Here is a 24,724-nt window from a genome sequence, read left to right on the forward strand (position 1 = left end):
GTTGTATGTTTTATGATCCTTTGCCTGCAGGTTTATTAATAATATAATAATAATATTAATAATACATTTATTTATAAAGCGCTGTACAACACATCAAAAACGGCAAGCAGTTTACAAGCAGAAACATTACAAAAAAAACCAGCAACAAAAACCCACAAAACATACTTAAAACAGGGCAAGACTTTACTAATGAAAACACAAGACCCATATGCAACAGTAAATAAGTGGGTCTTAAAGGAATAGTTCACTCAAAATTTAAATTTCAGTGTGTCTCATTATCTACTCACCCTCATGTCGACTAAGGGCTGGGAGAAGTTTCAGAGTCCTCCGTGCCTTCTCTGAGTTACAGTGGGGCTCCGTGCAGCACTGCATGTCCATATGACGGTTGCAAATGGATACCACTTTTCTTCGTAACAAAAAGACACACCAAAAAACATCCAAATACCTCCATGCTGCTCGTATGTAATGTCCGTCTTGTATTGAAGCCCCGAAATGCGAAATTGTTCCGAAAAAAATTAAATAAGTCTATATTTCAAGCTTGTTTGCAGCGGAAGCTCCTCTTCCCGGTTCGTCCAAATCTCTTGTTACGAAGAAAAGTGGTATCTATTTGCAACCGTTATATTGACATGCACTGCTACGCCGAGACCCCCTGTAACTCAGAGAAGCCACGGAGGACTCTGAAACTTCTCCCAGCCCTTAGTCGACATGAGGGTGAGTAGATAATGAGTGCAATTTGAATTTTGGGTGAACTATCCTTTTAAGCATTGTTTTAATCTCATTATTGGAGAGGGTCTTTTTTATATATAGTTTGCTTTTACGTGATCATCAGTGGAGGTTTTAAATACAAACTTGGCCTTTTGTATTTGTGCTGTTATGTCACAAATATGTAGATCTGGGAGTTTGCTCACATGACTACATCAGGGGTTTACCCTAAATGTGTTAAGCTTTAATAGTAAAACCAGTAGAAGTATATTACAAAGTGGAAACAGACCGATATATGTTACAGACAATAGTCTCAAGCCGGAGATGTTTCTTAATTCTACAGCTACGGCCACACAAGACATGACCATCTGAGTGTTAATCCAGCCTAAACAAGAGTAGAGCAGCTTCCTCCATGATGAGGACAGCTTTGGGCGTACGTACATGTGCATATAGAAGTCTGCTGTCACTGCTGCTGCCCAGGTCAAAAACCCCACAAAATGACCTAAGTGCAAACCGTGCCACCACAGTGAAAAACCAAAAGTGGCGAACACCGGGAAACGTTTGCACCTTGTGTAAACGAGCCGACGCAGCCACGAAGCTGTCGTGCCGTTCCATCGACGGGCAAATTCTGAGACTCGGCTCGACGACTCTGTGCTCCAGAAATCCCCATCAGATAGTCGGCCCCAGTCTCCAGAGGGGTTTGCGTGAAATCCAAACCCGGCTGCGTTGTTGAGGCATTCACTGACCCTCCAGTGGGAGTAATACTGGATCCTCAGAACCAGAGCAAAACCCCAAACCCACAAGATGTCAGAAAGAACAGCAGAGCAAGAGGGATCAGGGATGTTTTGTGTTATGAAACAGAGCAGACAAAACCTGACTAACTCCAGCAGTAACATCTGCATCGTCTTTACAAACACCACACCCAGTGGACAGGGTGGAGGCTTGAGGCTGATGCCCTGCATGAGGGACACGAACTGGCCGTAGGAGCACAAGGGCCCACCGAGCAGTGTGGTGAAACTGAGGAGGTAGCTGACGAGCGGGAGAAGCATCGTCCAGCATCTCTTTCTAGACGACGAAGCGTTAAAAATGATCAGAACTTGTTTCTCCTGGACGTCCATGGACACTGAAGTGATTCTCTGAGTGAGCAGCATCAAAGACGACACTGCCCAAAGCAATCTGAAAGTACAAGAGGTGGGTTTTTGATTATATCAGAATTAAAACTCTTCTAGAATCTATTCACTTGATCTTGAATGATGATGATTTTTAAATTACCACCTGATGCTGACAGGCTCATGCAACCAGTATACCCTGTACTGGATAAGCAGGTGCCAGAAGGTTTGCCACAACATCTGGATACCAAACACCCAGGTGTGGATGCAGGCTGGATCCACAAAGCCCAAGAGCAGAAGAAAGACCAAGGTGGAGATGAACAGAAGCGCGCTGTAGATGCCCATGGTGACAACTGCCAGGACACAACCTCCGACAGCAACAAACAGGTACCTGTCAACAGAAGCTCATGTTCAAATCAAATCAAATAAACTTTATTTGTCCTGCAAGGGAAATTTGTCTTGGGCAAGTACAGTAGCGCAGGAAGAAACAACTGCCTTGTTCATACAATACATACATACACACCAGAGTATACAACAGTATCAATGGCAAGCATACACAAAAAAAGAAAGATAGAAAGAAAGGGCGGTGAGTGCAATAAATAGGTTAAAATACAGAGTTTGGGTAGATTATAATACAAAGTTCAGATAAAACATACTAAAAAACTAAAAAGAAAGGATGTCGGTTTAAATAATGTTGACAAACTGTGACTACTTGTTGATTAATCGATTAGTTCATCAAGAGTGAATGAATCAGCAACATCTCAGCCGCTGCAGCTTCTCCAGTGTGGGGATGAATATCATCTGACAAATATATATTATTATTACTATTATTTATTGATTTACACTTATCATATCCTGAGGTTCTGGACTGGTGATAAAAAAAAGACATATCTGGAAAATGGTCCGTTCATCATTGAAGTACACTTTTAATTAGAATATTAATATGACTGAGAGACCCGTGTTTCGGTTCAAACACTCTATGTAAGTGATTGCTGTCGGAAGATATAACTATTTAAGACTTATATTAACACAAATATATCACTTACTTCTGCTTTAAGAGTAAATGTAAAAAAAAAAAAAAAAAAGTTTCAATTGATCTGAATAGTTCATACAAGGACACATCTACAAATCAATACTCTCAGTTTTTATAAAATAAAACTTTCTCTGAGAGACGGACCCCTTTAAAGAGTAGTAAGAGTCCCATTGTAATGATGCCCTGTAATGTACCGGTACTACCGGAATTTCTTGACACATTGCTTTTCAACTGCAGTTCATAGTAGCGTATAATAACAATCATCTGATCAATATCTACATACCTGCATGTCAACGATAGAAATCCACCTTTGGCTAAAAAATAGAACAAAAATGCAAATGGAAGAGAAAAACATTGGTGCATTAAAAACTGATGTCGCTCTAGGAGCCAGTCGATCAAACCCATATCTGAGCTTCAGTTTGGGGACAGAACTGAGACACCGATCAGAGACATTCGGTGCTGATTGTCCTATTAAAGAGCTGAAATACTTGATTTACCTGGACGACTGTTTGCCGTTCCACCTGTGGCTCGCATTAAAGTGACTCTGTTGTTTACTGTTAACACACATTACTGATAATGGTTATTCCTTTTTGTTTAACGTTGTCAGGACTGGGAAGCTTTTTTGTCAATCCATATTTAAGCAACTGTGGCAACCGGACCAAACCAAACTCACTTTGTCTTTTTCTTATGTTTCTAAACCAAACAGATAGAAACTGAAGACGTCATGCTGATTTGATAACATTTTAACCAGATCTGATTATGGAAATTTGATTATTTCTTATTTTAAATAAGAGTTGCTTTGTAATCTTGGCATCTTGATATAGTGGATTCAGTTAAAAAAGAAACTGTCACTGGTTAATTTCTATGTTAATTAAAGATGTTAGGCTTTTAGTTAAATCCTGACTGAGGAGTGTTTCATGTGACTTTATCTTTTAACTCCACTACATCCAGAGGAAAATATTGTAAACTCTGTCTTTACCATACAACTTTTATTTTTATTTATGAGATAATAAAATACGACATTTAAATGGTAAAATGAACTAGAAAAATTGTTTAGTCAGTCAATAGGAGATTAATTAAAGAAAATGAACTATATTGAACATATTAAACTAACATGAGATGATTTTGAACTGCTGGTCTAACAAAACCACTGGATTGAAATTATGATGGTGCACGGTGCATCTTATAGTGAGTTATAGATGTTGAAAATGATGTAATATTTAACAATAATCTTAATTTACTCTAATGTCAAAATATTGCAAAATAATATCTGAGAATAATATAGGCTATAACATTTTCATACTGTCAAGGAAAGTTGAGGGTCCCAGTCAGTACATTTTATTAAAACCTCACAAACCTTTGCTGAAGTGATATCTAAGCACAAAGAAAACCCCCCGAAAAAAACAAAACAAACATGGCTGAAAAATGTTTTGGGAAAACCACAGGAATCCACTGAGCAACAATGACTTGCCTGATCTTGCAAAAGTAACTGCAGGATATTCAGGATGGAAGACATTATGAGCCTACGTAGTTGGGACTGGAACTGGAAGTGACTGCTTATACGATATATAGGCTAACACTAGGAGGACAGACTTTGAGTCAACCAGCCACTTCATACACAATGTGCTCATTCACAATTGACTTTTTCTGTGGCATCAGATGCATAGGTGTTTTCAAGTTGTTGTTGTTGTTTTCTATTTGCTCTAGATCTGCAGATGTTTGATGTTTGTCAGTATATGGATTGGTCCTTTTGAAGCAGCACTGATCCCTTAAAGGGATAGTTCAACATTTTGGCAAATTGGCCCATTGCCATAATCCCTATAGTCTTAGCAGTAGGTTCGTTACCTTTAAAGCAGAAGTAAGTGGAATGTTTGTGTTAATATAAGTCTTAAATAGTTATATCTTCCGACGGCAATCACTTACATAGAGTGTTTGGTCTGAAACACGGGTCTCTCAGTCACTCTGCTCTGCTGTAAGCCGAGGAGAAAACTTTCCTTGTATCCTACAACCTTTATCCAATGAGGAGAGAGAACGGCATAAAGGGGCGGTCCTCTCTGTGTGTGCAGCCAAGGGATGCGCGTGAATGTGGTGACGTAGGGACGAGGGCAGGGACTGCTAACTCCATCGGCTGACAAGAAGTTAGCCAAAACGACCGGATCGCTTACTTCTGCTTTAATTGTCGGTGCAGGCTGTTTTTAGAACAGCGGAGCAGAGCCGCGAGCTCTATCAGAGCTACGCTACGGAGGCTCATGGGATTTCTTGGTTTCCCTCATCAAACTCATCAAATACACAATCCAACACAAAAGTTGTGACCTGCACATTCACTACGCTATGAGATAATAACAGAACGTTACCAGACAGAGTTGTTTTAGAAAAATGTTGAACTATCCCTTTAAGCAACAAGCCACAGATCATAGCATCACCTGCTAAAAAAAATAAAATAATTTAAATGTATCTGCAAGTATACTCTCTCATTTCAATGTATGTTTGTTGCAATCTTGCTGGTCAAAGGCTTACACGTGTGCTGAAGGGGACATAGGACTCTTTGTGTGTGTGAAATAAGGGTTAGCCTAACTGCACAACAACCAAAAAGAGATGCAAACATGTCTGTGTCATCATCTGTGCATGTTTTAATCTGACTGATTTCTGATTGAATTAACAAGTAGTAGCTAACTCATAGTTAATCTCTACATAGCAGCACTTTATTAATGCCTACAGGTCAGGGTGTCACAATGTCCCAGTCCCATTACCTCCATGCACTCACTCGTTATCACTGAACACACCCTGAGGCTGCCGGTTAAAGTCTCCGCGCTGCTCAGGACGGACTTTGAGACTTCGGAGTGATACCTCGCTCCTTTTTTTTTTTTACCTTCTTCCTCTCTTGGCCAGGAGGAGAAGGTGGGCACGTGAGAAAGTTTAGCAGCTGTTTGACCGGGGCTCGTCACTACGTCACGCAGCATCTCCGCTCTGATTGGCCCGCTCTTGTGCAACTGTGCAGTTGTATAAACTCTGCAGTTTGAAGGAGTTGGCAGAGTCTCCTGCAGGGATCGCATCACTCTCAGTGGGGGGAAACTCTGCTGAGCAAAAGGGAAGGAGGAAAGGAGAAAAAAATAATAATAATAAGAAGAAGAGAGGCTTCACCACCAGTTTCTGCACACTTTAGTCCTTTGCAAAGTGATTTAGAGATGCAGAGCTGCGCCAAGTCCTGGGGGATCTTCTTGGCCAAGTCGGTGAATCCCAGCGCACCGTGCAGGCATCTGAGTGACAAGAGCCGCGTGGTTTGGAAACTTCAGTGCAGCAGGGTCCGAAACAGCGGGGCATCCCCCCTCTCAGCAGCAGCCCGGGGTCTGAGGACGTCTGCAGCCGTCTCCTCCAGGCAGATAGAGCGAATATTACCCCGGCACGATGACTTCGCAGAGCGGCACATCGGTCCAGGTGAGAGGGAGAAGAGAGAAATGCTGGATGCTCTGGGAGTCGAGGTAAGATTTACTATACTCATCCCTCCAAAAAACATAAATGGGCGCAAATACATCCTTTCGTTTTTTTCCCCTTCTTTTTTTTTTTTTTATTGAACCCAACACTTGCTCTGAGAGACAAATCTGTATTATTGTCTACCCACGTTTATGTAGGTTATCATGAATGTTTGTTTTTTCATTTCTTTTCCACAGTCGATCGACCAGTTGATCGAAAACACAGTCCCAGCCTCCATCCGTATGCGGTGGAGTATGAAAATGGATGATCCAGTGTGTAAGTTTGTCTTTTATATTGACTATATAGGCTATAATATGTGTCATTGCTATGATAAGATATTTAGAATCTATAGGCTACATCCCTCTGATGTACAGTATCATCCCCTCTGCATGCGCGATCAGCCTCGATGCACTTGTGCCAAACCCGATTCACAGTGGTAAATATTCTTTTTAAAATACAAATGTGCGTAAAAAAAAAGAAAAAAAAAAAAGAGGCTGTTTATCCCACTGCTATTTTGCACGGTGAGGTTTTTTTCTTCTCCTTCTTCCCACATAAATCGGGCGTTAAATGAAGCTAAGAGAGTGGCTGAAATGTAGGTTGCACCTCTATTGTGTGCCGTGGAGCGCACTCCCCTGTTAAGTCTTCCTTTGAACATATTTGGAGTTGTTTTTGCGAAACTCGGCGAGCGGCACCAATCTCCTGTTGGGAAGCCGATGCTCATAGGATGGCAACTGGAGTGTAAAGTTTAGCCTTGAGCTCCGGTCCCAAGTCCAGTTCAATCTGGTTACAGCGTTCACATTACATCACAGCCGAGGGGGTTCCTAATAAGGTGACTTTCGTATGTTTTGCATGGGATCTGCCTGGATGTGTGTGTGTGTGTGTGTATGTGTGTTTTTTCTTTCTTCATTTGTAATGGGAGTGGACATTACATTCATTATTCCATGCAGAAGATACAAGCCAGACACAGAATAATAGGGTTTAATTTAATCAGAAGCTCATAAATAAGAGGTCAAGACAATCATTTCAAATACATGACTTAAATAGTTGATGTAGAATAGCAGCTTTCTCTGTGGCACTGCAGAAAGCTACACGAATGACACCCGACTACATAAATAATGAGTGTTTTCAAATGCAAATATATATATTTTTTGCTTTGAGGGGGGGCTTATGGTAATTTGTTGCACATGCTGCAGGTCATTGTCATTATCTCCAGTGTGCAGATGTGCAAAACACACAATACCCTGCAGTAATGGCAAGAACAACATTTGTGGTATGGATGAATAACATGAGGTAGTGATGATGATACTTGTAAATGATGAGAGTAAGTAAATCCAGCTGGTGTTTGATGCAGTGAATCTGTCAGTCATTGTTTATGGGTCACGTGTCAGACAAAGCCTTCACTGACTTTCTTCAATTCCCTTAATGAGTTTATTCATTTTTAATCACAAATCAGAATTTTTTGTAAAACAGTAACACAGTATAATGAGGATTTATCAGGATTATCATCGCCTATTAACATCACAAAAGCAGTGGGGAAAATGCCTGTCACAATCCCCCAAAGCAGGTAGTGGTGATTGATTATGCATATGTTGTGTTGTTTGACCAGCAGTCTCAAAATCTCAAATTAATTAATTAACTACCTCATCAAATAAAGATAAAGGGCAAATTTCGCAAAGTGAAGAGCTGAGAGAGAAGGATTTTTAACATGTTTTTGACAGGGGAAAAAGATATTTGCTTAATCAATCTTGAAATAGTTGATTAAAACAATACTGGAAGTCTGTTCAACTTCATATTAAATGAACACCTAACCCAGACATGGACTTTCTCACATATTCTCCTTAATCTAAGGTGTGTGTAAAGATCTTATGCACCGCTAATAACTGCTGACACACACAGTCTGAAATGACTCTGTGACCATAAACTGTCAAACAGAGATTAATAAGACTAATGTAAAGTGAGATAAAGAAGCTCAGGTATACTGTGGCGTTTCCATATCACCACCTCCTCCTCCTCCTCCTCCTCCACCTCGTCCTCGTCACTCTGATCCGCCTCGTGTCGGCCGCTCCCTGTGACTCTGCCGGATTTTCATAATGCAACAAGCCATGCTGAAGGAACAAACTGGAGGCCGTGCTGGTTTTCTGCTTGTTCAGCTTTGGAGGGCTTCGGTTTGCAAAGCCAGCAAAGGATTCTCTCTCCAACAATAGGCCTCCTGGATGCTTCTGAATCAGGCTTTTTTCGCTGCCCCGTAGAACTCCGGGACCATGGGAAAAGCACTCCTCCTTATGCTGACACAAACTCACACAAGATACACACACTAAAACACACACCCAACACAACAGCTCACCCAGAACCTGCTGATAATCCTCAGTCACTAAATTCTTATTTTCTGTGCTGGATTTGGCCGCTTGCAGCCACCCACCCACCCCTGAGCACTTCTGTGGGGGTTGAATGTGCATCTTTTTTTTTTTTGCCTTTTCGAAGACGCTGTAAATATCCATTTGTATACTGGCTGACTGTCTCCTTCTCTCTCTCTCTCCCTCTCTCTCTCTCACCAACTGAGGACTAGAGGTGTCTTTTCTTCTCCAGAAAACGGGAGTAGTCAGGGCTCTCGGTTCAGACGGGCAGTATTGTCCATTCCTTGGAGTTGCTAGGCAGCCAGGAAGGCCAGAGGAATCTCAGAGGCTGGTTGTGCACTGGCAGAGCTCCCTTCCTTACAGCAGTGGGGAATGAGGCTAAATAACTGGCCATCGGAGAGAGAGAGAGAGAGAGAGAGAGAGAAACCGTATGGGTCTCGTCTTTATTTTGATGGGAAGACATGACATGTGGTACAGCTGCATTGTCCTCGCATCTTTAACACTAGCTGTTCTTTCTTAGCGATGGTGTTGTTTGCACTATATGTATTCGGAGAGTCAAACTTTCTTTAGGACAGATACAAATTATTATTTTTTATAACCCTGCAGATTATTTTCTCCCAAAACTGACAAAAATAGTAAAAACAAATGCCCCAAGTTACAATATCTCACTAGTTCAGACTCATAAATGCATGGAAAAACTGACTTAAACCATCCATCAATAATCAAAGTACACGGCAAATTAATTTTCTCACATTTGACGAATTGACTAATCACCGCTGATCTAAGTGCATCAGGAACACATGGCACCTCTAACGAACTGCATGCTGCACTGATCTTCTCCACATGAGATACATGACGTTGTTCATCAGATCTTTGGCCATATCTTGTTTGATATAATTAGTTTGGTGTTGGACAGAAATGTAAAGTCTGAAAAAATTAGAAATCTTTATGTTTATTATCATCATGTTGTAGATGAGCAGTGTGGATGAATGCACTATGTGACACATATTCTGATACTTTTCGCTATAATCCAGTCAAGAAACAGATGGAAACATCTGTTTATTGTTAATGTAGTGAGTGAATGATATGCTACTTCATCATATTGAGAATAATAATCTAATAAAATCAGACATGTCACTGTCCCATTCTTACAAATGAAAATCTAAAGTCATGCCCAGCAGACTTTTGTTTAACATTTTGTCTGTCTCTCTTTGAATATCTCACAGGTGAGAATGAGATTCTTGAAACTCTACAGAAGATTGCATCGAAGAACAAAGTATGGAGGTCCTACATCGGCATGGGCTACTACAACTGTTCGCTACCACCACCCATCCAGAGAAATCTCCTGGAGAATGCAGGCTGGTGAGTGGCTCACCTCAGGTGACCTGACCTCAGGAGAGGACTTGCAGACATTTTAAAGTGCTAAAGGCTTGTGTAACCCTAGCCCCCCCCTTCTGACTCAGTCACAGATAACTAATGATGCTTATTCATGAGGTTTGGTTTCTCATTTTAAGGTAAATTGCTCTGGTGCACAGTAACGTGACTTTAATAGGAAGCTGTGTGACTTGAGACTTTTACTCATGTGAGGTCTGATGATTTACTTCTCACACGCAAAGATTTTCTTTGACCCCAAAAAACCAAATCAACAGTCCTAAAGCACATTTTTTTGTCCAAAATCCCAGGATCGGAGGTGGTGGGACCGTGGGAGGGGGGGCGTACAATGTGTCCCGCTGTCCCCCCCCTCTCGGCTCTTTGAATCCCACCAACATTGTGCCATTGTCCTCGTGTCCAGACTCGCTCTGCTGATTCATAACGTGTGTCTTGTTCTCAGGGTGACTCAGTACACTCCTTACCAGCCGGAGGTCTCTCAGGGTCGCCTGGAGTCGCTCCTCAACTACCAGACCATGATCTGTGACATCACAGGCATGCCCGTGGCCAACGCCTCCCTGCTCGACGAGGGGACGGCTGCCGCTGAGGCCATGCAGCTGTGCCACAGGTGGAGAATAATCCTAGAAGTGTTATTAGAAATAGAAATAGATGAGAATTAAGTTCAACTGTAGATGTAATGTGTGTTTTGCCTCACAGGTCTGACTTGAAGTAGTTTAACCACAGTTCTCTGACCAGCTTTTTGTGTTTAATTCTCACAGACAGAACAAAAGAAGGACTTTCTACATCGACCCACGCTGCCACCCTCAGACCATTGCTGTGGTGCAGACCAGAGCCAAGTATGAACTCCACACTAGACTCTGCTGTCAAAACAACTTCTGGATACAAAAATATGAAATGTAAAGTCTTTTTCCATGATGTAGTGTACCTTTTTAATCTTTGATGCCTCTGTTGTAGCTACATTGGGGTGAAAACGGTGCTGAAGCTGCCTCATGAGATGGACTTCAGTGGGAAGGATGTGAGCGGTGTGCTCTTCCAGTATCCAGACACCGATGGCAGGGTGGAGGACTTCACCGCTCTGGTGGACCGCGCACACAAAGGAGGGGTAAGAGGCAGTTCCCACAGGATGCAATGGGATTTTTAGCAGTTGTTTCAACAGAAAAGTGTCCAATATCTAAATTTTTATTGTCTTCATGTCTGAAGAAAGTGATTTGAATATCTCACACCTGCACCTAAAGTTTTACACTGATGACACACAGCTTTATATTCACATGGGAGGCTTAGCTTTCTGTGGCTTTAGCCAGAGGGCTGGGATGTGTTTCATTCATCATTAAGTTGTTGTTGCAGTTGGAAATCTTTCTTGTAAATCCACAATGTGTCATAATGACTATAAAATGCAAGAGATTAGTCAGAAGAGTGGTTTCACAACCGCATACATAAACACCGTGACTCACTTCCTATGCCGTCCCTGCTCCCAGGCCCTGGCTTGCTGTGCCACCGATCTGATGGCGCTCTGCGTGCTGCGTCCTCCCGGTGAGTTTGGAGTGGACATCGCCCTGGGCAGCTCCCAGAGGTTCGGCGTCCCTCTGTGCTACGGAGGCCCACACGCCGCCTTCTTCGCTGTTAAAGACAACCTGGTCCGGATGATGCCTGGCAGGATGGTTGGCGTCACCAGGTGAGACGTTTGTTTTGATCGCGCTTGAGTTCCCGTGACGGAGCTTCAAGTTAAATCTCCTGTGGAGGAAACTCAGCAGTGGAATTTATATTTCAGGGATGCAGCCGGTAAGGAGGTGTATCGACTTGCTTTGCAGACCAGGGAGCAGCACATCCGCAGAGACAAAGCAACCAGCAACATCTGCACTGCACAGGTACGTGACCGGGCAAGAAGTGAAAAAATTCTGACATAAGAAAATGTTTCTTTATGTATTTGTAAAGCCTGTCTGTCAATGAGCTGATATAGAATTTTTTTTCTTTTCTTCGTTGCATCCTCCTAGGCTCTGCTGGCCAACATGGCTGCCATGTATGCACTGTACCATGGTCCTCAGGGCCTCAAACACATCGCAGAGAGGACACACAACGCTGCTCTGATCCTTGCTGAAGGTAGGTTTTGTTTTTACTTGAAATCAAATCAAGCTTTTATTGATTCAATAGCAGAATCATTTTCCAGATGTACGGTAGTTGTTTTTCTGCGAGTTTGTGAAACTTTGTGTGTTAGATGTGTTTGTTTTTCCCCATCATGTGATTGCTCCAAGATGCTTCATTACAGTTTGATTGGTTTAGTGATAGAGAAAAGATAATAGTCTTTGTGTATACAATGTAATTTTATGGTAAGATATGTCATCATTCTGGACACTTTGGATTCATTCCTGCAGCAAAAACCTCCTTCCAATCTTCTTATCCAGTCCCATCCTTCACAAATAGATATAGTATAAGTATATTCAGTTATTTATACACTGACTGTACAGGTGAACAACTTGCTTTGTTTCAGGTCTGAAGAGAGCAGGACACCGGCTGCACAGTGAGATGTTCTTCGACACTCTGAAGATCAACTGTAGTGTGGCGGCCAAGGACATCCTGGAGAGAGCCGTGCAGAGGCAGATCAACCTACGAGTCTACACCGAGGGAGTGGTGAGGATGAATTCTTTATGTTTTTTAACAGGAACACAGATGTTGGGTTGGAACTGCAGCACCGAAAGTGAAAACATGATACAATTTAGAGACGCCCATTCATACACACTCGTGCATGTCAAAATCAGAGAAACCCTCTGCAATAATACATAGTATACAAGATTGGGCCTGTGTACACATATGCACACACACACACAGAATACTTACACACATGCCTACGTATACTTCCAAATAAATAAAGTACATTAACAAGAACAAGAGGAGAACCAGTTTAGATAAACTATGTCCTCGAGAGAGAAGGAAGAGGGAAAGATAAATCAGAAACAGGAACAGGATGTTTGGAAGTAAATAAACAGTAAGGATTTAAAGAGATGAAAAGATGTTCTAGGCCTAATTGAGCAAGGGAGATTATTCCAGTCGACTGGAGCTTTAAATTTAAATGCATATCGACCAGGTTCTTTACTGATTCTAGGAGTGAGAAAGAAGAGTTGATTAATATTAGGGTTAGGGTTAGAGGGAAATGTGCTGCAGAAGAGAACATGCTGCATACAATCAAAGGATTATAGTATTGTGTCGGTCACAAACCAGTTTTTTAGGAGATGCCAGTGGTTCATTAGATCTGTTATAAATAAAAGGTTTAATCAATGATTAACAAATATTTAGAGCTGCACTTATACATACAATGATTTAGACATTTGCAAAATGATTGAACACTTATTAATGCTGTGATTCATAATTAATTCAGGTTGTTTATTAAGTACTTTATAAAACATCTGTTAACACATCTCTTAATACATATATTAATCGTATTGTATGGAAGAATGCTTTATAGATGATGAATTAAATATTTCACAATGCCTATCTAATTGTTAATAGTGTAGTAGTGTTTATAAAGTGTTGTCAAAATGTCAGTTTCTGCTTTTATTTTATTATTTTTATTTGACCTTTTATTGTATTTTTTGACCATCTTCTCTACAGCTGGGCGTCTCTCTGGATGAGACAGTGACTGAGAGGGACCTGGACGACTTGCTGTGGGTCTTTGGCTGTGAATCATCAGCTGTACGTTGATTGTTATTCACCACATTTTATTTATAGTTTATCAGTTGTCATTTAATGATTAGTTGTACCTGGTCAGGATAGTGTTTTTTTTATTTTATTTGTAGAGGTAGCTGTAAGGCCAAATTAAAAAAATAATAAACAAAAACACCTGCTTTAATTTTGAAATGTTAACACTTCCAGGAGCTGATCGCTGAGAAGATGGGCGAGCGGGTGAAGGGAATCATGGGAAGTCCTTTCAAGAGGACGAGCAAGTACCTCTTGCACCAGATCTTCAACAGGTTGGTTTTCCTTTAGTTGAATTACAACACTGCAGCACAGAGTGTAGCATTACACCAGTGATAACACACTGCACAGACACGATACTGAGTTTATACCTTTATGACATGTTGGGCTATAAATAAATATCAGAATACTGGTCTCATTGACCGCAGCCGCACTTGCCAAACATGGTGCTGCCGTTAAAGCCGTTTTATTACTTCCATAGTGACCATATTGCACAACATAACTGACTTTTCAGACTTTTCAGTGCTGTGGTTATTTGACATGAGGCTTACATGGCGCTAACAGACTGGTTGGTTTGCCTCAGAGGATTAACAGTACATTGCAAACTGGAATTAATATGTGATATATAACATTTTCTATTTTTATACACCATTTGTGTAATTAACCTCTTCTGACCTTTTTAAAATAAACCCAGGCTGGTGTTCGTCTTGACGTCCACTCGCAGTCTTTTAAGATCAGGTTGAATTTATTATACAAAATAAAGCATGTGCTTTTTCTTGATAGAGTTAGAGTTTAAACCAATTATTTCTGCAGTAGTAGTGGAAAAGTAAGAGTCTTTGTGGCAGCACGAGTGTCTGCTGGCAGCTAAACCCGACCATATTATCTTTATTGCTGCCTGAACGGCACCCTGCAATCAGAACTTCAAATGCTATAAATCCTTAATGTTGTTCCTTTACAATACTGTGCAAAAGGCTTAGGTCATATAACCAAATATAGACCATGAATAGTTTTTTTTAAATTCCTCAATTAACTGTATAAAATGCAGTAAAAAATGAGAGGGGTAATAGGATCAACATTTGGTCTTGACTACACTTCTGTGCAGTTTCTCAGGGTACATGACAAGCACTCTTTTTTGGGGAAATTTTCTCTTTTGCTCTGTGGATTCAGGTTGTCTCAAATCCCTGCTAATTTGTTTTGTTAGAAGGCTACAGGTGTGAATTATTCGAGTATAATGCCTAAACCTATTCTTGTCTTTGTGGTTCATCTTTGTCTCCAGTTATCACTCTGAGACCAACATTGTGCGATACATGAAGCGCCTGGAGAACAAGGACATCTCCTTGGTGCACAGCATGATCCCACTGGTCAGTGCCCCCTGGAGTCGAGATGACGAGATATTCACATTTGCAAAAAAAAAAAAAAAAGCTGAATTTCATATGATGCCATAATTATGCGAGACTTGTGTTGGTAAAATGCAGTTTTCTTCTTCAAGGGCTCCTGCACAATGAAGCTAAATAGTTCTTCAGAGCTCATGGTGAGTGATTCAATAGATCTGATTCAGTAAATCTGTGCAAAACTTTCACTTTTTATTTTTTTTGGAAAGTTCTTGCCACTCCTTCAGCTCACTGCTCTCCTCTTCTTTCTTCAGCCCATCACCTGGAGGGAGTTTGCCAACATCCACCCATTCGTGCCTCTGGACCAGGCTGAGGGCTACCAGACACTCTTCAGACAGCTGGAGAAAGACCTCTGTGAGGTGACGGGCTACGACAAGATCTCCTTCCAGCCAAACAGGTAAGAGAAGAGCTCATAAACTCATTAGGTTAATAGTCTCTGACCTCTAGCTTGAAGCAGTTATTATACAATATAATTTGTAATTCATGTGACATGCAAGAGGTGGAGAATGAAATTCATTTTGTGTTCTACTGTCCTTTCTATGACTCTATAAGACAAAAATTGTTTATTAAGGTAGATCCAAATAATGAATTTGTGTGGTTAGATGATGCTGAGAAGCTAAAACATCTTTTTTAGTTGAATATATTTCCATTTTCTTTATTTCTTGAAAAGGCTTGGGCAATGAGACGAAGATATATATATATAGTTGAGTACTGAAAGTAATCTTAAATGTTTATTTATGTGTCACCTGTGTGGCAAGTAACACCAACAGGAAGAACTGTCTAGTCTTTTTTTTTGTATTTGTCATGGGCCACAGTGGTGGCATGACACGAAAATAAAAAAACTCATTAATTTATTCATTCATTCATTATTATACATAAGTGTTAAGATGATGGATGTCAATTTAAGTCATGCAAGTGTCATGGCACCATGCGAAGTTCTGGTGACTGCAACTAGAGTTTGGATATGATACATATTCACTTCCTTAATGCAGTACTATCAGGTTAAATATGTAATTTGTGCAAATACAAATACAACAAATACCTTCATATCTAATGTGTAATGTTTTGCACCTCAGCTGTAACTGTAGTCAATGCTGATGTGCCAAGCCAAGAACATGTTAAACATTAAACCTGCTCATCATAATGACACTGCCGTTGTGACCCACGGTAACATGCCTCACATGTTAACGTTTAGTTGACAGCACTGGTTTAGATATAACATCAGACTCTCAGTAAGTCTTAAAGCTGCTCATTGTCATCATGTAATAAATGTGGGAAATTTCTAACAAAACCACCTGAGTTGTAGTTTTCATAACTTGAGCTACATAAACTAAAAATATTCAAATTTACATCAGATTGTTTGTTGAATGTGTTAATCATGCAGACAGTCAACAGTTCTGCCTTTTTTTTTAAGTATAAGAAGATTTTAGCAACCGGTTGTTGTTCTTCTTTGGTAAAAGAGTGATTTACAGTCTTTTAATTGTACATAATGTGCATGGTTTGAGTGTGAACACAACTGTGATTGAGGATAGAAAGGCAGAAAGAACCCTGATAGAGCTGATAAAGCACACACCTACATGATCCTGGTGTCACCATGTACCAGCAGCAGCAGGTTTATGAACAGCACGCCATGCTGCCTTTTCTCCCCTTTTGGTAATGTCTGCAGACTGGTCTTTGAACTGTGCTGAGGTAAGGATGTGGGTGTGTGTGTGTGATACATGACCATGGTGTGTTTGCCCTGTCTTCCAGTGGTGCTCAGGGAGAATATGCTGGCCTGGCCGCCATAAAAGCCTACCTGAACTCAAAGGGAGAGAGCTCCAGAAGTGTAAGTCTGCTGCTGCTGCTGAGAGATAAGAAAAGTTGAGGCAAAAAATCACTAAGAATTAATGTCAAGTTGATGTTAATAAGATTAAATAACAAGACAGCCTTTTAACTATCTGCACTGAGAGCAAATAACACTGAGGAATGTTGGGATTAAAACTAAAACTATGTTCAGTTACGAATACGATCACAATTTTGGAGGAAAATATATATTATTTGCAATGTAGCACGAAGACTTCCTGCCTGTGCATTAATAAACAGGAGACTACAAGCAGAATGCAAACGTATAATGTGGTAATGAGGTAGATTTTACTACTTTTTGCCAAGAGACAGCATAACCAGGGTTTTATGCTACAAAGCAGAGCTGAGCTACCTCTTCTCCTGTCTGGAGCTTCTCACTTTAATCCACAGACAGGGAGCTGATATCAGTCACGTCATGCAACTCTCAGCAAATAAGAGTATTACCCAAAAACGTTGCATAAACCCAACTAAAAGTGAAACAGTAAGTCCTCCCTGTTTCTCCACAAGGATGTGAGTTCCTCTAAAAGCAATAAAACTATAACACCCATGCTATTCTTAGACATACTATACTCTGATACATTTGGCCACAGATGCAGCTCTGATATGTAAAGATGAGTCAGTCATTTCGGTTTTATTGTTCAGGGCTACAACAGGTTTCAGGTTTTGCTGGCTAGAAATTCCTCCAGTATCCTGACGTGCTGATTGGCGGTAGATCCAAGGACAAGGCGAGATAAGACGCCCCCCCCCCCTCAGATTAAAGACTGGCTGACGCAGGTATTTCTGTCTTGTACTGTTATTGGGCCTTTTTTAATAGCTCCCTCATAAGGACATCTTAGATAGTGGCCTGATCCCTTGACACAGTCAAGGTCCAAACTAACAACCGTTTGTGCAAACAGAGGGGGGGCTGAAAACACTCTGAACCCACTGTGGGTTACCTGCTTTCAAGATCCCATATTTGGAGCCTCCAAGACTTTGATAACTGCAAGTCAGCGGTGCGACGGCCTCTGCAGTGTTGTCCCAGCCAGTCGCTGGGGTCGAAGTTACCCAACCCAGAGGTCTGAGCGCCCCAGTTTCCTTTGTGACATTTTGCAACTTTAGTCACGCAAGTGTCACCCTAATAAGGGATAAAATCAATTAGTGACCTGAAGGCAGGTTAAGCATTGGTGCCGGCAGTGGGTGTGGACTGGATTTAAAATTCAACCAAAGAGTGAGACGATTTCCCCACGCAGACTGAAACCTTAAAAGACCTTCTGTTTTCCTATAGATAGAGAATGCATTTTATTAATTCAACACTTTATTGGTATTTTATTAAACATAGAGAAGCCAGGACACCATCTCTGAGCTGCTTTTCATTTCAAACTGAGTATATTTTTTGTCTTTCTAGGCAATGTGGTCTTCTTAGATTTAAACTCACTCAGGGAAATTAATTATAATAAAATTTGGCCTTTGTTATCAAAGGTTTGGACTTCAGTATCAGTTCTTCCTTTTTGTTCCTGGAGAGTGAGAGGTTATCACAAGGTCATAGCCTGCCAGGTTTTTACAAATGCTGAATCTCATCCAGGTTATAAATACATCACAACTTCCTCATGCTGTTATCTGACTTTATTTATATATATTCTTTAACTCCAGGTCTGTCTGATCCCCAAATCGGCCCATGGCACCAACCCAGCGAGCGCTCAGATGGCCGGCATGAAGGTTCAGGTGGTGGAGGTGGACAAGGACGGCAACATCGACCTGGCACACCTCAAAGCGCTGGTGAGAACTGAGCTGTTGTTGTTGTTGTTTCCCTTCTGGTTGGACACACGGCGATCAATTAACTCTCAGAGACAGGATCCTTGTCTAATGGATGATATGTGATCAGGAGTCTGAGTATTGAACAGCATGTTGTGATTTGAAGGATCCATCAGTCTGGGGCTTGACCCTAAAATTGAGGACACTTAAGCCTCTCTGCTCCTTAGATTTAGAGTCTGTTGTCCAAACTTACAGACTGAAGCTGATCACTACAAACTTTAACAAGACTTTTCATTTTTTAAACTCTTTCCTGAAACATTCATGTATAAAGTCATTGATCATGGGTAGATAATGATCTGTGGAAGGCAAGTCATTGTCAGTAGCTACATTTTCTATTACAGTCTGGCTTTGATGTGATGACATTGATTGAACATTGAATTGTACATTTCAGCTTTGTTTTCTCCGCATTACAAGAATCACAAACCTCCATAAGTTTTTTAAGGGTTCATGTAATGCCTATTGTTTTGGTGAAGACATGACTGGAGACCAGGGAGAGGAAAGAAACTGTGTTTTAACAAAGCTCTCCAGTTCAGTTGGTGGTTTACAGTTGGCAGCTTTGACCTCCCGGGCTCCCGGGGTGCCATCTATATTTTATTCCTAATGAATACTTTATGCTGCCTCCTCCCTCAGGTGGATAAACACAAGGCGAGCCTGGCGGCCATGATGATCACCTACCCCTCCACCTTCGGTGTGTTTGAGGAGAAGATCAGAGATGTGTGTGATCTTATTCATGCCAACGGTGGCCAGGTGTACCTGGACGGTGCCAACATGAACGCCCAGGTGAGAGACGGAACAGCAGCACAATACGCTGTGTAGTGTAGTGCTGTTCATCAGTGAATTATTGATTAGTGGAAACTCAAAGCTTATAGAATAAAAGGGTAATAGATGTTATCATGCTGTAAATAAATAACCTTTGGCCTCTATATAATATGCATATGATGCTTTTTATGCCAATATAACCTCCACCAATCCCAGACAGTCTTCAAGTCTGAATGTGAAATGTATGCATTCAATCTAAAAACACACACAAATGATTTGATGAAACCATTAAAAAAAAAAGCATAAAAGCATCTTCTTCATGTTTCTCTGTTTTACAGGTGGGCTTGTGTCGTCCTGGAGATTACGGCTCTGACGTCTCTCACTTGAACCTGCACAAAACCTTCTGCATCCCCCACGGTGGAGGAGGACCTGGCATGGGTCCCATTGGAGTGTAAGTCAAATTAAACTAAAAAAAAAAGTGAAATGTCACTAAATCAGCTCCACATTGCTCACACCTGCATGTTTACAGTATAGACGAGTGGAGATAATTATCCTGCATCGCATTTTTAATCATATAGAACCTGTAAAAAAATACTCTTTATCAAACTTTATCAACGTTTTGCATAAAATATAATCTTTAAGGTATCAAAAATTAAATTTACATTAACTTCTCTCTAGTCATTGTCAATACAGCACTTTACTAATGTTTAATGCTAAATTTAACTTGTGTTTTAATAGGAAATTTGCAGCTGCGTTTATTCATTCATGGTACCTATTCACTGTATTATCCACTGTATTTGTATCATTGCATTTATTGTATTCAGTATATTTTATCCTATTCTAAAGCCTGACCAGGGACAAAGACTGCAAATTAGCTGAAGCTAGACGTCTTGTATGCATCGCATTTTCCATTTTTTGTGGCAATGTTGTACGATACATTACGATACGATAAACTTTATTGTCCCGTTCAGGGAAATTTGTCTTGGACACTGTAGCTGCGCCATAAATGCCTTGATGGCCACAATGACAAAAAAACAATACACCTCAGCCATACTAACCCAGCAAACACAAGACATAACAGCATTGCACATATCCCACAACATAGCACATACATACACCTCATAAATTCACCATGGTAAGAGCACTATAAGAATTATTGCACAAACTCGTTAAGAAATTGGATGGAAGTTGGGATAAAAGAATTCTTAAAACGGTTGAGTTTACAGCGAGGGACCTGAGGGTAGGAGTATGTATCATCCCTGTTAAATAAACATTAAAATAAATGAATAAAAATTATTAGTTATTCATAGAAGAATAACATGTTTATAGGAGTCTGATTACAGTAGAGGGTTTTTACGCTTTGAGCCTGTCTGACCATGTCCGTCTGCTCCGTCCTCACCAGGAAGGCCCACCTGGCCCCGTTCCTGCCGAGCCACCCGGTGGTCCCCATGCAGTCGGTCAACGCCAGCAGCTCCCTGGGCACCATCAGCGCCGCGCCCTGGGGCTCCAGCGCCATCCTGCCCATCTCCTGGGTTTACATCAAGGTCGGTGCAGCAGATTATCAGAGACAGACGAGATCCAGACAGAGAGAAAATAAAGACCCCGTTGTTAAAACCTTTAGACTAACTGCTTCCTGCAGGAGTCTTGACTTTGAATAGAGGATCGGAGACAACTGGATTTGCTATTTGACGTTACGTGTTTAAATATTTACTGTAAGTGGCATCAGCTCCTCTCACATGTTGTTGTCACATAATGAGCTGTTAAAGTCACTTGGCTGTCGTGTGACTTTACCGCCGGAGTCACGTGAACTTAAGGTCAGGATGTCACTGTGGAGGCGACCAATAAGTGTGGTCCCTATTGTTTTATCAGGAATAAGTGCTCCTCCGAGGAGATAAAATGTGCTGATTCCAGGAAGGGAGAGACAGAAGATTTTAGAGAGTCTGCAACAATCAAATGGGGGAAACAAAACAAATGAAAGAAAAATGCCTTCAGTGTGATAATTTTAGTCGTTGTCTGACCTGGGTCACTGCTCTGTTTCCAACTTCCACTTTCTACAGTAAATCGTCTTGTGTTGTTTTCATGTAAAACAGGTTTTTATTATTCAGCTCTTTCAATTTGAAACATAACAGCAAATAGCTGCACGACTGAATGTGTAACGGATCGTGCAAAAATCTGATGTTATGACAGATCTACCACAGATCTGAATCATTATGTTCTATATTAATGGGATTGTCAGTTTTAATAGTGTGTCTGTGTGTTTTAGATGATGGGATCCAAGGGGCTGCTTCATGCTACAGAGGTGGCCATCCTCAATGCCAACTACATGGCCAAAAGGCTGGAAAGTCACTACAAAGTCCTCTTCAGAGGCAGGAAAGGTGCGCCGTCGTTTCTACTCTCTACACCTTCGGACACCTTCAGACAGTTTGTTTATGTCAGGTTTTTTAATATGTTTTTGTGTTGCTCTGAACAGGTTTTGTAGCTCACGAGTTCATCCTAGATGTGAGGCCATTCAAGAAGACGGCAAATATCGAGGCTGTCGACGTTGCCAAGAGGCTGCAGGACTATGGTACAATGAGTTACTGTATATATTTGTATCTCTTTGCATCTCCTGCCTGTATATTTGGTGTTTTTAACCGTCTGTTTCTGATTTGGGTGCATGTGTCCAGGTTTCCACGCGCCCACCATGTCGTGGCCGGTGGCTGGTACGCTCATGATCGAGCCCACAGAGTCGGAGGACAAGGCTGAGATGGACCGGTTCTGTGACGCCCTGCTCGCTATCCGACAGGAGATCGCAGATATCGAGGAGGGAAGGATGGACTCGCGCATCAACCCGCTCAAGGTACAACACTGGAGCTATTGATCTCTTTTTATTCAGGGTGAAAAGATGTAGTAGATTAGTCTGATATATACAAACCTTTGATAGTCGATGTTACAGCTTTTGTGTGTGTGTGTGTGTGTGTGCACAGATGGCCCCTCACTCTCTGGCCTGCATCTCATCCTCCAACTGGGACAGACCTTACTCCAGGGAGTTTGCTGCTTTCCCCCTGGTGAGTGTCCTCAGCTCTGACAACTCAACACTCTGCTCAAACTTTCCTGCTCAACTAAAAGTGTTCTGGATAATTCCCGGTCTTTATCGACCTCTAGTGGTGACGAGTAGGAATCGCAACAACATTGAGGCACAGTCCTTACAGCACACAAGCCTGTAATTTCATCTCCACCTCACAATGTTAGTTTGGTTGGTCATTTCTGCCTCCACTTTAATAATAATAATAATGATATTACAAATAAATATATTAAAAAGACATAACAATAATAAGTAAAAAATTCCACAGATTCAATGAATAGTAACTATTTTTTTAGGGGAACAAACTGACTTGAGCACTTTTTTTTTTTCAATGTAGAAACTACGATTTGCTGTAAAACAAATATAATTTGACTTAATGGAGTTATGTACTTTGAATAACTTTTACATGTTTATATGTACTGTATACCTGGACAGTCAAATTTTTACTTAAATATACTTCAAAAGCAGCAAGCAAGTATTTAAACTTTTTTGCAAGTCTTCTCGTTTTTGTTGTTGTTTTGTTGTTAACAAAACCTAAGGAATTAAAGAGCTCACTGTTAAATCTGTCGACACTAGCAAAAAGAAATCGCCATAAAAATGGAATCATTGTCATTTTTGTAGGCAGTTTGTCCAAAGCAGTAGAAAGCACGCATATCCAAAACCAAAATTGTGCAGGTGCTGAGCTAAAAAAATGCTGCTGTGGCTCGAAATGTTGTCACTAAACAACAATAAATTGCACTATATAGGAGCCCTTGCATTGTTTACTTAGAAATAAGTAAGAAAGAAAGAAGTTTTCAAAGTCAAAAAGTCCAAAAAATATAGTAAAATGTAAAATATATTTAGTGTTTAAGTGTTTGCAACTGTCCATTAGCATTTCAGTAACTCTGACTATTTTCCTCACCATTGTGCCGTTGTTTTCTGACCTTCCAGCCCTTCATCAGGCCCGAGACCAAATTCTGGCCAACCATCTCCAGGATCGACGACATCTATGGCGACCAGCACCTCGTGTGCACCTGCCCCCCCATGGAGGTCTACGAGTCTCCATACGAGGAGAACAGGGCGTCCTCATAGATATCCCCCCCCCCCTTAATCTGTTCCGGTCCCAACGTCCGGCTGAAGCTCCAAGCGCTTAAAACTCAGACTTGAAACAGTTGTGGAGGAGAAAAAAGGGGGTTGTGTAAGGCCCAAAAACACGACTTTGTGAAATCACGTTAGTCGGAGAAGAAGTTTTTCTGTCGCCTGTCTAGATGTAGTTGAATAAACCTGAGTGACATGTGTCGACTGTCACGTTAAATAATAGCATTAATATAATATTAATGTTTGACCAACTTGGGTTCAGACAGAAATGCAGAGGTTGTGCTGTCAGGCTCTTCACCAGACAATGAACTACTAGACTGTCTCTGCTGCTGTTTCCTTCCATCTCTCTCTTGTTTTTTGTTGTTTTGATGATTTCAGACTTTCCCTGTCCTGCCTTGTTTTTAACATTAGTGTCCTGTGAGTTTAACGGAGCCTACAGCTGCAGGAGAGTCCCTGGCCTGAGCACTTTCTGATTTCACACCGAGTCTTTAGCCTACTTATTATGAATGGATGTCGGGTCTGAGTCGGGACGTTGGGACTGGTCTGGGGATTATGGGTTAACCCTTCTTGAACTTTAATGGACCAAAGGTGCAACTTCTGAGTCCGCTCTGTAACACACCTCTGAAACACTGTGCCACTGAGCTGAGTACAGTTTTTTTGTTTTGTTTTTGACTCCCAGCATCTGATAAAGATAAAGAACGCCCTTGGTGCCTCTATTCTGTTGTGTAAAATAGCTGCCTTGGCTTTTCCCAATTTTTTCCCCCCAAATATGACAAACTATAGATGTTAGTTTCCTTCTAGGCTTTTGTTAATATGCATCTGTAGTATGGAAATGTTTTAAAGTATGTTGTGGCATTTGTTGGATACATAGAAAATAATGTCTTATGTTGATTTTACGTGAATTATTTTCTAATCTCAATGTTTTGTCTGTAGAGAAAAAAAATGTCTTAAATGTATTAAACATTTTTCTTTAATTGTGTGTTCAAACTTCTTGTTTATGGCAACACTGCCACCAAGTGGTGACTAAGGGAATATTTCAGTTTAAGCTGACATGC

The 24,724-nt window shown here is 41.0% G+C and overlaps 2 protein-coding genes across 2 annotated transcripts; one reads left to right on the forward strand and one right to left on the reverse strand.

Moving 5' to 3' along the window:
- Window positions 1–799: 799 nt before the first annotated feature.
- Window positions 800–5,849, reverse strand: mboat4 (membrane bound O-acyltransferase domain containing 4). The gene is made up of 3 exons (XM_085785982.1): window positions 5,714–5,849; window positions 1,978–2,202; window positions 800–1,878 (listed from the first exon to the last, which is right to left on the reverse strand). The coding sequence occupies exons 2-3, from the start codon at window positions 2,154–2,156 to the stop codon at window positions 918–920; spliced, it is 1,140 nt and encodes a 379-aa protein (XP_085642108.1). The 5' UTR covers window positions 2,157–2,202; window positions 5,714–5,849; the 3' UTR covers window positions 800–917.
- A 25-nt stretch (window positions 5,850–5,874) lies between these two features.
- On the forward strand, window positions 5,875–24,643 carry gldc (glycine dehydrogenase (decarboxylating)). Its single transcript, XM_085785981.1, has 25 exons — window positions 5,875–6,323; window positions 6,513–6,591; window positions 9,896–10,031; window positions 10,501–10,665; window positions 10,817–10,894; window positions 11,013–11,160; window positions 11,534–11,730; window positions 11,827–11,923; window positions 12,050–12,155; window positions 12,544–12,683; window positions 13,662–13,742; window positions 13,923–14,020; window positions 15,022–15,106; window positions 15,235–15,276; window positions 15,391–15,533; window positions 16,886–16,961; window positions 18,608–18,733; window positions 19,400–19,549; window positions 19,867–19,979; window positions 20,931–21,072; window positions 21,792–21,903; window positions 21,999–22,094; window positions 22,195–22,367; window positions 22,495–22,575; window positions 23,523–24,643. Exons 1-25 carry the CDS (start codon window positions 6,030–6,032, stop codon window positions 23,661–23,663), a joined length of 3,099 nt encoding a protein of 1,032 aa, XP_085642107.1. The 5' UTR covers window positions 5,875–6,029; the 3' UTR covers window positions 23,664–24,643.
- The last annotated feature ends 81 nt before the right edge of the window (window positions 24,644–24,724 follow it).

Source organism: Trachurus japonicus, chromosome 9 (genome assembly GCF_045865225.1).
Source record: "Trachurus japonicus isolate A0001 chromosome 9, Traja_1.0".
Taxonomy (NCBI): domain Eukaryota; kingdom Metazoa; phylum Chordata; class Actinopteri; order Carangiformes; family Carangidae; genus Trachurus; species Trachurus japonicus.